The sequence below is a fragment of the Rhincodon typus genome, chromosome 9 (assembly GCF_021869965.1).
Source record: "Rhincodon typus isolate 14 chromosome 9, sRhiTyp1.1, whole genome shotgun sequence".
In the NCBI taxonomy this organism is placed as follows: domain Eukaryota; kingdom Metazoa; phylum Chordata; class Chondrichthyes; order Orectolobiformes; family Rhincodontidae; genus Rhincodon; species Rhincodon typus.
The window spans coordinates 57,548,038-57,563,088 of record NC_063340.1 but is presented as its reverse complement, the minus strand read 5'-3'; the positions used below and the strand labels follow the sequence as shown (position 1 = coordinate 57,563,088).

General features: G+C 41.3%; 2 protein-coding genes across 2 annotated transcripts in view; one reads left to right on the top strand and one right to left on the bottom strand.

Annotated features, from left to right (window-relative positions):
* Positions 1 to 1,657: 1,657 nt before the first annotated feature.
* On the bottom strand, positions 1,658 to 8,847 carry bpnt1 (bisphosphate nucleotidase 1). Its single transcript, XM_048601032.1, has 6 exons — positions 8,559 to 8,847; positions 5,679 to 5,783; positions 4,685 to 4,792; positions 3,408 to 3,456; positions 2,756 to 2,847; positions 1,658 to 1,891 (listed from the first exon to the last, which is right to left on the bottom strand). The coding sequence occupies exons 1-6, from the start codon at positions 8,844 to 8,846 to the stop codon at positions 1,673 to 1,675; spliced, it is 861 nt and encodes a 286-aa protein (XP_048456989.1). The 5' UTR covers position 8,847; the 3' UTR covers positions 1,658 to 1,672.
* A 5,866-nt stretch (positions 8,848 to 14,713) lies between these two features.
* Positions 14,714 to 15,051, top strand: part of LOC125484069 (isoleucine--tRNA ligase, mitochondrial-like) — a 19,042-nt gene continuing 18,704 nt past the window's right edge. Inside the window, exon 1 of the mRNA XM_048601330.1 lies at positions 14,714 to 15,019. Within this exon, the coding sequence (XP_048457287.1) occupies positions 14,804 to 15,019 (216 nt within the window). The 5' untranslated portion in view covers positions 14,714 to 14,803. The remainder of the gene's footprint in view (positions 15,020 to 15,051) is intronic.

Below are 15,051 nucleotides of genomic sequence, written 5' to 3'. Positions count from 1 at the left end.
GTTTAGAAAGGTGAGGTGGAACTTGACCGGTGTATAAAATCTTGAATGGTGTTGATGAGGTGGATATAGAAGGGATATTTCCTATTGTGCTGAGTTCAGAACTGGGGTGGGGTGCTGTTTAAGAATCTGGGGTTACTGTTTTAGGACAGAGGGCGTGCAACTTTGGAACTCCTTAGAAGGTGGTACAGCTGGGAATCACTGAATATTTTTAAATTGGAGGTAGATAGATTTTTGCTAGACAAGGAAATTCAGGGTCATAGCGGGTAGATGGCAACGTGAAATTCAAAACATAAATCAACCTTGACCTTATTGAATGTCAATTCAGGTGAGAGAGGCCAAATGGCCTATTTCTATTTATTATGTTCATATTGGATCGTACAAAACTCTGATGGGCTTTGACAGGATGGATGTTGAGTGAATGATTCCCTTCACTGGAAAATCTAAAGCTAGGAGGCATAATTTAAAAATAGGAGGACCTCATTTAAGAATGTGATCAGGAGGATCAATCGTCTTGAAATTCTCTTTCACAAAGAACAGTGGAAATTGAGTCAGTGAATATATTCAAGGTTGTGTTTGGCAAATTACTGATCAGCAAGGAAATCAAGCGGAGTTAAGGCCATAATCAGATCAGCCATGATCTTACTGAATGACTGAACTCAATGTGCTGAATGGCCTTATCCTGTTCTTAAGTATACATATAATTAGAAAACCACCTGCAATGACTTCTCTTCCCCGCTCCAGCAATGTGATTTCTCATGTCCCCCAAGAATCTGTCTTTTGCGCATCTTGTTTCTCATCTAGCTGTGCCATTCAAATACAGAATCCGAAATACATCACTTTCCACATGTACACTGATGGCTGTATGTCACCTGACCTCTCCACTGCTTCTAATTTGTCAAGCCATCATCCAGTATACAGCAGAACATCCATCAACCTAACATTGGGAAGAAAGAAGTCACAAAGTCTTGGCCATAAACTGTTTGCTGACCATCAACTCCACCCCTGTCCTTGGAAACTGTCTTTCACCTGTTTATAAGGTTGGTGGCATAGTTGCTATTCCAAGATGATATTGCAACCATATACCTATGCCATAACTTGGACTGTCTACTTCCACCTCCATAATATCATCCAGCTCTGATCCACTTCAGCTCATCTGCTGCTGCAACCCTCACCCATGGATGTAATGGCCTCCAGATTTGAGTATTCCAATCAACTCCCAGATGGTCTGCCATTTTCTACTTTCCACAAACTTAAGGTCATCCAATCCTGTTACCCATTCACCTATCACCTTCATGTTCAGTGACCTACATTGGCTCCTAGTCAAGAATTGCCTCAATTACAAATTTCTGATCTTTAGTTTCCAATTTTTATGAAGGCCTCACCTCTCCCCCAGTCCCACAGCCTTCCAAGATTTGTGATCTTCTCTAAGGCCAGACTCCTGAACATTCCCAATCTTAAAAACTCCAATGCTTTCAGCAACCAAATCCCCAAGATCTGGAATTTCCTCCAAAATCATCTCAGCCTTGCTTTCCCCCTTTAATATAATACTTAAAAACTACCTTCTTGAACAAAGTTTTTGACCATGTGCTATAATCGCTGTCGCCCAATGAAATTTTAAAATAAAATTTATGTAACAAAATTGAAAAATTACATCCTTAAAGTTATTCAAGTATTATGTTGCCTCAGCAAGTACCTTGTTGCCGGCTCCTCCAACCCTTATTACTTCATCAGCATTCATCGCACAGATGCAGTCATTTACCAGCCTACTGCTGTGGGAACGAGTCGTAGTGATGATATGTTTCCCTTCTGGCACTTCCTTCAATTGAATTCCAAACACTCCAAGATTCAGAATGCCCCAAATGGTCCGACCAAGAACAGCACCAGCTCCAGCCTGAAATAAAATTATGCTTTCAAAAGTAATACATTAATACAAAATGAGTATTTTTCTTCTGGCATGTAACTTGCTTTCTGACATTAATTTTGACTCACTTCATATTCAACACAGTAAATGGTTAGAATCTGAGGCACTCAAACAGCTATTTTCTTCAGTGTTTTTCTTGAACCAGTATGTTCTGAAAAGAAAGCTGTAGTGGACAATAATTGCTTCAAAAAGACCCAAGTAAACTTTACTCCTTCGTACTTGAAGAAGCAAAAAATGACAGTCACTACTTGTGTGATACACACAATAGCACACTTTTAGGTGTGTCAAAGACTGAACATGATTTTTGATAATGCTTTGCCACTTCTTAGTATCAACATCTGAAAAACAAAAAAGGCGTCTTGGGCTTCCACCAATAGAAAGAAGATGCTTTAAATCAGACTTGGACCACTGGTTCTTTATTTCCCTCCATTCATCAGCACAGCTAGGACTAGCAGCATAAGTCAGCTGTAAAATTAAGGTGATGCTTCAATTGTACGGAGAAGGTGATGGAAACTCTCAACATCAGTGAGCATCCGTGCAGAGAGAATCAAAGTTAATGGTTCAACTCGAACTTTCAAAATGAGTTTGTTGTGAAACTATCTCAGCAACTTTAATAATTTATGAGCAGCTATGTTCAAGTGAAAAGATTGAGTGAATGGCAGCAGCAAAATATGGTGGGAGACACGCTAGCAGATATTGATGCTGGTAAGTCACTAATTATGATGGAAAAAGAAGAGAGTATCAATTGCATTCAATCACATTTCTCTATTATTGAGATTATCAGTTTGCTAGGCAAGAGCTTTGAAAAAAATGTTAACTTTTTAAAAACCGTACCTGATAATTGTAATATGGCTGATTGATTACACCAGCTATTGCTTTACCGTCATAAGCAATTCCAATAAGCACAGTCACATGATCCAAGAGACCTGTGAATCAAAACATTCAAATTAATTTAAGCCTAAATCAAAGGCAAACTCAGTTGCTTGACGCAAGAAATACATGTCAGCCTAGAATCCTGGAACTTTCATCATGAAAGAAAATAGAATTGGTTTATTTCCTTTAAAATAATTCAAGTGGTAACTTGAAACAAAAATCAAACTCAAAATGCATTTCAGCAAATCTGATTTAATCAAAGAAAATATGAACTATTTTTGATATAAGCAAAGGAATATCCTGATAGCTAAGACTGCTAACCTTTCTCCACCTCAAACAGGAGAATGAACCATTTGACACTTGCATTCAACATATATTATACAAGTGGTAGCAGAAACACAACGATATTTTATGGCACTCAAAGCCAAAACTTTCCCTCAGGTACAGTGTAGTCTGGATGAAACACTCAAGAGTTCATTAACTTATGATTACCCAATTCAAGTGGTTTAGAGTCTAATAATTCCCTTGGTTTTACATTTCTCTTTGTGTTTCGTAACATCACGAAAAATATAAAAGATGAACCCAGATGATGCTAAAACAATCAAATGCTTACCTTCGGTGTATTCCTTTGTGCCATCAAGTGGATCGACCCAAACCACAATCTGAGAAAATGTATTGAATTTTTCTATAAGATAATCATTCTTCTGGATACAAAATTACACAAACTAACAAGGCTGTTACTTCTATTTTTTCAGTGCTGTAGACACACATAAATTGTACAAGTACATGATAATACTGATTTCTGCTCTGGGAACAGATAATGCTCAATCACACTGTAATCACTTTCTGCCACTGCATGACATTCCACCTATGAGGCCTGCCCAATTTTCATTTTCACCTTATACACAATGAACAAAAGAACATCCTCACTGATAACTCTACTCCACACTCATTTGCAGAACAGAGCAGAGAATTCCAGACACAAGTTAAAATCTGGCTGAGTACCACCAGATTTCATGGAAGTGACCCCAGCAGAGGAATTATTAGGGTTGGGAACACCATCAAAGCAGAGTAGGGCAACTGATTTCATTTATACTCACTTATCTCCCAAAACCACTTCAGCTTATTTCAACATAATCAATAGTAAAGCTAAATGTTTCCACGTCCTTGCCAAAATTACTACATCTGTGCAGGAGTCGGCACATTGAGTAGGTATGTTAACCAAATAGATTAACTATCCTTCGGCAAGTCTGACAGCAAGAGCAAACGTAATAGAAACAGAGGGAAATATGTCCTGAAGGCACCATCCTCGGTTTCTCCTCAGTGGAACAAGGATGTACAAATCCACGGTCCATCCACAAGAAGTGGAATACATGAGATACAGAAACAATCATGTGCAGTGTTGAAATTCTGGTCCAAGGATAGAAGAATCCCATTCCTTCATCTATGGAATCCTCAACCCCACAATCTACCCTGGAGTGTGTTGTCACCACCAGGGATATTGCAACAGGGTCCTCACTGCAAATGGCTGGTATAAATGATTTAACAAATGAAACAATCAGAGATTCCGATTTTACTTTCATGTATTACTTTCCGAGTGTTAGAATTTTCTATTTGGGGCATATGAGATCACATTTTTCCCTTCCTTTGAAGCCGCCTGCCTTGGATCTTCAATCACAATGCTCCTCAGAGCAGAGGCAAACAAACTACCAATGTCACTCCACAGCCACCTTTACAGGAATCTTTCAAACTGGAAACAAGGCTTAATTCCTCTACCAGTTTTCAAAAACTAGATCTACATACCGTGTCCAGAAATTAAAACTGAGTTTTAAACAGAGAGTCTTTCTGCTTATATACCATTCACATTTTGTTAAATTTGTTACATTTCACCTCATCTTCCTTGATGTGGCTATATTGAGTTGGACAGGAGTACTTCAATACATCTTCAGATTGACCAGCTTCAATTAAACTTTCATCTATATCTTGGGATGGCAATTCCTAAAATAAAAATAATGGAATTAACAAAAATATCCCTTCAAGAAATTTGCACCATCATTCATTTGCATGGATACCAGTGTCACTGGTAATGGACCAAAGATGCAGAGGCTTAGAAGCCCATACTTAATGTTAGTGAAAGCACACTTGAAGTTTAGAGTTCTGTTCAAAGAATGTTCATCAGATTTCTTTGTGGGATGAAAGGATTGCTTGTAAGTGCAGTTGAGATTTCAATTCATCAGAGTTCAGAAGAATGAGAAATGACCTTACTAAAACATACAAGATTCTGATGGGACATGAAAAGTGAGTTGCTGAAAGGATATTTCCTCTGTAAGGGGTATCTAACACTAGAGTGCATCACTTCAAAATAAGAGTCACTCATTTAAAATGGAGAAGAGATTCCTTCCCTCAGAGGGTGCGGAATCTTTGGATTCCTCTACTCTAAAGAGTTGTGGAGGGTGGATCATCGAATATATTGAAGATGGTGTTACATATTTTGTTTGAACAACAGGGCATTCAAGTATTATGGGAAACAAAGTGGAATTGAAGCCAAGATTAAATCAACCATGATCATACTGAACGACTGAGCAAGCATGAGCAGTCATATGACTTCTCATGCTCCTATTTCTCACTCCGTACCTTTCTCCCATTGATCTTGTATGAATATATCTCATGGAAAAGATGTGCAAGAGAATTGTCATGAAGACAAATGAAAGGTCAAGGATATCTAGGTAACCTCTTAAAAAATGTTACTTAAAAGAAAGGCAATTAATATGCCAGCTTTTCTTATCAAAGCATGTCACAAATTGGGACAGGAAACTATACTAAAAGGAAATCCATAGAACAGATAAAATTGAATTAAATATTTAGCAATATTGTAATTCCGTACCTCCTCTCCAATTATAGTTAGTTTGGGGAATTTGCGGGCCAGTGACGAGCAGATGCTTATCTGCACCAATCGATCAGCCTTTGTTTGTAGATCATTGGCTCCAGTCTATGTTAGAAATATGAAAAAAATGAAAATATAAACAAATGTCCAAGCAGAGTTCAGAAGAGTCAGACTGAACTTGAAACATTAATTCTGTTTCTCTTTTCACAGATGCTGCCAGACTTGCTGAGTTTCTCCAGCATTTTCTGTGTTACTTACTTGTATTACATTCCACGACAGACCAGAAAGCTGTTTACGACACGATTGACGGTCTATGCCATGTTACTATATGTAAGTGTTATTAACTTGAACCAAAGAAACTAAACTGAACTAGTCAAATTTTCATAACACTTACCTCCCCTCTCCCCCTACAATTCTTTCCCCATCACCCTGCATTTTTCCTTTGTTATATTCTATTTTGAAAGCTCACATGGGATCCACTTCTACCAACCTGGTTCTTCTGCCAATTATTTTAAATCCATGCCTGCCAGTTGACACAGTTTCTTCTTACTTTAGCAAAACTTTGATAAATCATTAGTGAGATCTCAGTTAGAACAACGTCTCCAGCACTGGAGTGGCAAACACTCAGAAGGATGTCAAAGCCTCGGAAAAGGTGCAGAGTAATATTACAAAAATTATGCAACAACAGGAAGGACTATGTTTATGTTGATAGAAAACAGATAATGTGGAACAGAGGTTTAAAGGAAGATTTTTCAATAGATGTTTCAAATTATTCCAATATACAGGGGGCTGTTGTGGTGCAGCGGTTATGTTCCTACCTCTGGACTAAGAGACCCAGGTTTAAGTCATGTGCTGTAGAGCTATGTGATAGCAACTCTGAACAGGTTAATTAGAAAATAGAAAAAACCATGTGTACACTTATGTTTGCAGCACCAAAGGAGGTCAACTGTTATTATTTTTAAAATTTAGTTAGAGGATTCTTTTCCGGAAATGATAACAAATTAAATTGTTACCAATATCTCTCATGTGAACTACTTTGATGTTACTGTAAGCTATGGCCTTGATTTGACCCTATGGATCAAGATTTGAAGTCAGTCTCCCTCTGGCAAGAATCTTCATTCTCCAAATGGCTATTTTCCAAAAACTGCAGATGACCTGCAGAAAACATCTGTAAATCTCTCATGAGAGATGATATGCAGACATGAAAGACACATGTAGAATCTTGCCCGATTAGCCACACTGCAAACTGGGTGTCATTCATTACAGGGTGCATTTTCAATTACCAAAAAGCTTTATTCAACATGAAGAACTGCAAGCACCAGACACATATTGCTACAAAAGAAAAATAAGATTTTGAAAAATACTCTCCAATTCATTCACCTGGAAGCGATTTTCCAAAGTGACAAGTGTGACACGTTTGAAACAGGAACAAAAACAAAGTTGCTGGAAAAGCTCAGCAGGTCTGGCAGCATCTGTGAAGGATAAAAAAGTTAACGTTTCAGGCCCGCTGACCCTTCCTCAGAACTGAAACAGCCTTGGCTGCTACATTTACACAGAGTAATAAAACAAAAAGTGCCAAGAAAATCAATCCAATGACAGACATTATGCAAATATTGTGTAATTCTATACTTTGTTGTTGGACAACTGTGCAAAGATTTATAAATTACTATGAATTTAAGATATGTCATACATTACGAAGTACAGCATGTCACTGTACAAAAAAAAGTCAAAGATTTGGGTATGCATTTTTATGGCAGTTGTAGAACTGACGGGCAGCGTTACCTAATGGATATCTCCACAAGCTAGACAATTCAAAACATTTTAGAAATAATCTTACAAGCCAGAAGGTCCCAGGTATGGACTCCTTTGATTGCACCAAGTTAGCTGATCTCAGTCAGGGCAGCATCTCAGGAGCTACAACTGGACTCAGCACTCATTGCACGAAAAATCAAAGTCTGTGGACATCAGGTAGGAAGGCTGGGGTCCTCCATGGTTGGCTAACCTCCTTCCACCCACAGTTCAGGCTCACGCAGAAATGACCACTTGGCAGAAAAACACAAGGGCCATCAGTGCCTCTGGAACTGTATCTTAAAAGAAGTGAATGCCTTCAGGAAAACAAAACACAATTCAAAAATAAATGCAGAGACCAAGGCAATTATGCACTCGTGTTCTCCCCCCAACCCCCACCAAGATCTTCTCCATTAATCAGCAAAACACAAGGTGATTACAGTAATTCACTCCAGAATGCTTGCCATTACAGATATCTTCCACTACAAGAAATTTCACAGCAAGTACTGTTGCATACCAAAAGTCAGTGCAAGGGTCAACTTGGAAAAAAGGGCAAGTTTTTTTTAATCCTGTTATCTGTTAGAAAACCAAGATGCATCAAATCAAGGGCGATCAGTTGCAATTAGCCACCACTCAACACTGCTTCACTTGTTTTGCTACGAACCAGTTAAGGTTTTTTTTAAACACAGATGACAAAGCGAGAGGCTGCACATGGAATCGTGCTGCCCTTTTCAAATAAATTAAGGTGTGAAGTGTAAGTCAGGGGTTAACGTAAATGCAAATTAGAGTTAACGCCACTCCAGACACATAATAAATATCTGATGTGATAACAACAAGCATGGGTTTAACACAGATTTTAAAGGTGACTGTACAAAGTGCAACGTAGAGGGGAGAGAAAAAAGCAAAAAACCGACCCATTGCGGACACAGGATGTGCTTACAACTCAATTTTGTGCAAAGTTGGTGCTGAAATCTGTATTGCCCTGTAATCAACAGTTGCTGATAATGGGACATTTCTCCCTTGCACAGTAGCAGGAAGTTCGATCGAACAAGGAGAACGGCACAGTCCGGGCCTGTCCTTGCACAAACCCACCTTCTCCACAATGCCCAGGTCTCCTCCACTCATCACCTGCTGAACTATGGTCTGCGCCTTCTCCGCAATGGAAAAGGTCGACGCCATAAGCCGCATCAAAAAAGCCGGACTCGCAGACGACATGCTTCGCAACACAGCAACGAAAAAATAATTGCACAAAAGGGCGGGGGGGGGGGGGAATACCACCCAGCGGCTAAAAGAAGAACAAGGCAACGACTGAGCGTAGAGTCGAGACGCCTGCCACTCCAAAGCGGCGCGCATGCCCTTAGATAACCAGCAACCACTCATTGACAACCCTCCTGGAGCCCGAACCAAAACTGAAGCCACCCCTTCTCACTGTTTGCAAAATGCAACTGCGGGGTGATCCAAACACGAGAAATTGTTTTGCTTTAACGTCACCAGAACATTGTGTCCTCTTTCTTGCTCGTCTATCATTATTGCCCATTATAACACCCTAAGACAATTTACAAATAGCATACAATGGGGTGATCTGTTGCAGCAAAAGTTTCTTTGGAATGCGAAAGTGTGATGGTTTATACATTAAAAAAACACACGCACAAGCACTTCTCTTGCCCTGCCCGTAATCCAAATCAGTATGGAATTCGAGACAACAAGGTGCAGGGCTGGATGAACACAGCAGGCCAAGCAGCATCACAGGAGCAGAGAGGCTGACGTTTCGGGCCCAGACCCTTCATCAGAAAAGGGGGAGGGGAAGGGGGTTTTGAAATAAATAGGGAGAGAGTGGGAGGCGGATAGAAGAGGGATAGAGGAGAGGATAGGTGGAGAGGAAACAAACAGGTCGAAGAGGCGGGGATGGGGCCAGGAAAGGTGAGTGTAGGTAGGGAGTTAGGAAGGGGATAGGTCAGTCCAGGGAGGACGGACAGGTCAAGGGGGCGGGATGAGATTGGTCGGTAGGAGATGGAGGCGCGGCTTGAGGTGGGAGGAGGGGATAGGTGGGAGGAAGAACAGGTTAGGGAGGCAGGGACGAGCTGGACTGGTTTTGGGATGCGGTGGGGGGAGGGGAGATTTTGAAACTTGTGAAATCCACATTGATACCATTGGGCTGCAGGGTTCCTAAGCGGAATATGAGTTGCTGTTCCTGCAACCTTCGGGTGGCATCGTTGTGGCACTGCAGGAGGCCCAGGATGGACATGTCGTCTGAGGAATGGGAGGGGGAGTTGAAATGCTTCGCGACTGGGAGGTGCAGTTGTTTGTTGCGAACCGAGCGTAGGTGTTCTGCAAAGCGGTCCCCGAGTCTCCGCTTGGTTTCCCCGATGTAGAGGAAGCCACACCGGGTACAGCGGATGCAGTATACCACATTGGCAGAATGGTATCAATGTATGCTACAAGCAACTGTCCCACAAACAGGACACCAAATATGCGGAAACTTATACATATTGCGTCATCAAGAATTCTCACTTTTGAGTCGGAAGGAATGTCTTATCTCAGTCTTATTTAAAGAGGTTAAAGAGCACAAGCCAAGGATCTCCTTTGAACAGTTATATCCTAAATTAAAGGGTTCCACAAGCTGAATACCGAATGCAGCATCATACTGAACAAATATACCAAACACCCTGGACGATTCCACATTCCATTCTGTGAAGCAAATTGCTAAGTATCTTACAGGAACCAGGGATTTCTCAATATCCATTGGTATGGTGTTGAGGGTTGGCCACACCAGAGGTTGGCTATGGAAACATATTTTGAGCACCGACTGTAGTTTACAATTGTGGATGATATGATGATGAATGACTGGTCATTCCAGTTTCATTTCAGGAAGGTGTCTCAGGGAAGTTGCAACAGGCATACTTGAGAATCACCAAGTGCAGAGTTCGAAATGGCCAATGGTGCAATTTATTTGGATCTCCAAGAACTTTGAAAATCTCGTGGTTGATTGTGAGACCTCTACCATTCACAGACCAGAGTGATGCAAAGTGTTAATACCCAACACATTCCCCACCAGACTGTGGGAATGTGGGCACAGATCTACCAGTTTTCAATGTAAGGTCGAATGGCATTTGCATTGATTATTTCTCCTAATGGATAGAGGTTAAAAAATTGCATGCTACAACAATTGATGCCGTTTCTGAGTCTTACATCAGATATTTGCAATGCGTAATATTCCTGATGCCGTAATTTTGGACAGTGGGACAAATGTTGCCTTGCCCATACTTGAATTGTTGCCACAAGAGTTCATTGGATCTGAAGTAAATACTAAGGACAAACAGGACAACTTTTTTTTTGTATAGCATCACACCGACAACTCTGCTGGTCTGTCCAGGAATAGGACATATCCCAGGGATGGGGATGGTACTGTCTGTGATATGGTCTCAAAGATATGATTCCATGAGGATTACTATGTTAAGCTGGTGAGACAGCTCTCCCAAATTTGACACAAGTCCCACATGTTAGCAAGAAGGACTCTGGATCAATGACAGGCCTGCGTGTGCCATTGTGATTTCTGGTACCTTTATTGATGCTAGGTGATCTGTGTGGTTGCATTCCTTTCTGAGAGCTTATAGGGTTAAATAAATCTGAGCGCTCACTAGGCCAATTCAGTTAGCATTTAGGAGTCATCCACATTGCTGATGCCCTGGAATATTTAGTTCCAGGTCACATGAATCTACATTTTAGCATTAGTTACTAGATCAGGCCTATTTATCTCTACTTGTGCGACTTGTTCACCTATCTTTTCACTAAGCTTTTCAGCATTTGATGCGTTAGTGTTTATCTTAAGGGAACTGAAATATGAAGAGAAGTTGAATTTCAGTTGGATGTAGCATTGGTTAGAATCCATGTGTGGTACCAAATTCATTTTATTTGTTGTACTTTAAAGGGCATATTTGCTTTGCAGGATATACTTTGTAGATTCCCCAGAATTATAGCAGGATTTAGAGTTCAATAAGAGGACGCATTGCACAAACATCTCTTGGGTGATTTGGACGGCGGGGGATTATTTAAAGAAGTTTTTTTCTAAATGTGAACAAAATCATCAGGGTACATGCAGGTAAATCATTTTGTCTGGTGGGTAAATCAAGAACAGGCGATAACAATCTTAAAATTAGGCCTAGATCATTTAGAAATGAATTATAGAAGCAGTTACACAAGAAGGTTGTGGAAGCTGGGTCAATTTGAAGTCTAAGATCAACAGATTTCTTTTTATAAGGGCATCAAGGGAGGCAGTCAAAGAGGTATTATGAACCAGGTATGATCTAACATAATGGTAGAACATACTTGAGGAGCTGAATAATCTATTTTTACTTCCATAAATAATTGAGCCACCAGGAAAATCTTTATGACCCATCAAATAGAAAGTGTTTAATTAAAATCACTTTTCTGTATCTGGTATTGTTGCCAATTAATCATGTAGGGTTGACTTGAAAAATCCACGAAATTTGAAAAGATTTATCATCTTGACCAAGTAAAAGATTTACAAGAATGTTGCCATGGTTGGAGGGTTTGAGCTACAAGAAGTGGCTAAATAGGCTGGGGCTATTTTCCCTGGAGCATCAAAGGCTGAGGCATGACCTTACAGAGGTTTATAAAACCATGAGGGGCATGAATAGGGTAAACAGACAAAGTCTTTTGTCTCGAGTGGGGGAGTCCAAAACTAGAGGACATAGGTTTAAGGTGAGAGGGGAAAGATTTAAAAGGGACCCAAAGGGCAACTTTTTCACACAGAGGGTGGTGTGTGTATGGAATGAGCTGCCAGAGGAAGTGGTGGAACATGGTACAATTAAACATTTAAAAGTCATCTGGATGGGTATATGAATAGGAAGGGTATAGAGAGATATGGGCCAAATGCTCCAAATGGGACTAGATTTATCTAGGATATCTGGTCGGCACAGATGAGTTGGATGGAAGGGCCTGTTTACATGCTGTATATTATTGACTCTGTCTGGATGCTACTTTCTAAGAGAAACATCAAGGACATCATTCTCAATGTACATGAATTAGATTAAAAAATATCAGACAAAAGGGAAAAGTTGTTTGAAAGACAATTGCAATATTTAATTGAGTCATGAAGAGTTTGTTCATTTTCCATGGAAAGGAAATGCCAGGGGAACATGGCAATTTAGATCATAGCCTACACTGTGGAAACAGGCCCTTCAGCCCAACAAGTCCACAGCAAACCTCAGAACTTCCCACTCAGACCCCATCCCCCTATAACCCACCTAATCTACACATCCCTGACCACTCTGGGCAATTTAGCATGGCCAATCCATTTAGCCTACACATCTTTGGACTGTGGGAGGAAACCAGAGCAAACCCACGCAGACATGGGAAGAATGTGTAAACTCCACAGGACCCTGGTGCTGTGAGGCAGCAGTGCTAACCACTGAGCCACCATGCCATGATAGATGAAGTGAATAAACACATCAAGGATACAGCCAGAGATTGTGGCTCAAAGTTTTGCTTTAATTATAACCTCTGTAAAGAAACAAGGGGCTACATAAAATCAAGTTGTTGCTGGGTTTTGGAATTATATTTGGTTTTTTTTTGTTAAGAGCTCCATCATATTAATTACAAACAAATTAAAATTTATATTAAAAATGTTAATCTGTTGGAAAAAAAACAACTTTTATATCAAGACTTAATTTTTAAGAGTTTACTCCTGCAGAGCAGCCAACTCTTGTGAAGTAAAATCAGGGAAACTTCAACTATGGGACTGGGCCGGAGGGTTTTGCTGATGATAAGTGAGTGGGTGCTGGTGGTGGAGCTGGGGTAGAATTTCTAGAGACTACGACAGCAGATGGAGGAAGCAATGGTGGCATGAGTTAAAAGAACCAAAACTTGAAACTTATCTTGTGAACTCACATCTACTACGTTTCAGCTGACCCACTCAGTCCTACCCAAATCATCCCTCTGAGTCTCCCGATTCACAGGCTGTTCTGGAAATACGAGACAAAAGGCACGCCACACAGGACAGTCAAAAATAACAGGAAATATATGAAAATAATGGACAATCGATCACCCTGAATTTCTTCTGATTTATGAGATGGCGCATTTGGCATATTCCTTTTTCTTGGAGCTGACCAGACAATATTGTCTAATCTGTATTCCCGGTAATAGACATGCCCTGAATGAAACAAAAATAGAAATTGCTGAAAAAGCTCAGCACGTCTGGCAGCATCTGTGGAGAGAAATTTGAGTTAATGTTTCGGGTCGAGTGACCCTTCCTTAGAACTGATGGTAGCTAGGAAAATGTTGGTTTAAATGCAGAAGATAGGGTGGGCGGCATGGCGGGGTAAGGAGTAAACGATAGGTGGGGATAGAGCCCAAAGAGAACAATTGGACAGACAAAGGAATTGAAAATGGCCTGGCTGGGAGGGTGAATAGCTATTAATGGGGACTGTTAATGGCTAATAATCAGTTGTGTGCAACAGCAGACTATGTGATAATAAGGCCTGGTGTGTGGACGTTAGGGTGAGGACATGGGACAGTTCAAGCCCTAAAATTATTGAACTTGATATTGAGTCCAGAAGGCAGCCGGGTCCCCAAGTGAAAAATGAGCTGTTGTTCTTCCAGCATGCACTGAGGTTGGCTGGAACACTGCAGCAAGCCTGAGACAGATGTTGACCAGGGAACAAGAGGGTGTGTTGAAGTGACATGTAACTGGAAGCTCAGGGTCTTTTTTGTAGACAGAATGTAGGTGTTCTACAAAGTGGTCACTCAGGCTAAGCTGCGTTTCCCCAATGTAGAGCAGACCACAATGTGAGCAGCGAATGCAGTAGACTAGATTCAGTGAAGTGCAGGTGAAGTGTTGCTTCAGCTGGAAGGTGTGTTTAGGTCCTTGAATACTGAGGAGGGAGGAAGTAAATGGACAGGTGTTACACCTTCTACAATTTCTGTTTCTGTTTCTGATTTACAGCATCTGCAGTTCTTTTGGTTTTTATGCTTTGAATGAACCTGAGATAAAGTTGATGATTAAAATCGCTGCACTGGTTCGAGAAAGTTTCTGACATTCTGCCTCTGTAGACTGGACATTTTTGGTTTAAAGCTCCATGTGCTGAGACACGGTTCAAAATAAAGACAGTCACATATTTTTCTGTTGGTTTGCAGTTGAAAGCTTTTTCTTGTGTGTGTGTCCTGAACTGATAGCTGTTAGATACTCAGCTGAGCAATAGAGGGGGCTGCTGAGCGCCCTGGGAAGGGGGAAAGGCTGCGGCTTTTGGGACGCGCGTTCTGGGCCTCGGCGGCCGCCGTTGCCGGTGGTGTGGTAGCGGCTGGCCGTACCCTCCGCCATGATCGTGGTGCTCCGAGTCCGCCGTGGCTCCTCGCTGCCCGGGAAACTGCGGGATGCCGTCGCCGCCCGGTACCGGCGGTCGGTCGCCACCGGGAATTCGAGCACTGGCACGGGGAAGAACAAATACCGGGAAACGGTGCTGCTGCCCCGCACCGACTTCCCCATGAGACCGAGCGGCCAGGAGCTGCTGGAAAAAGAGCTGCAGATCCAGAGGGTACGGGGTGGTGGGGTCAGGGGGGACAGTGT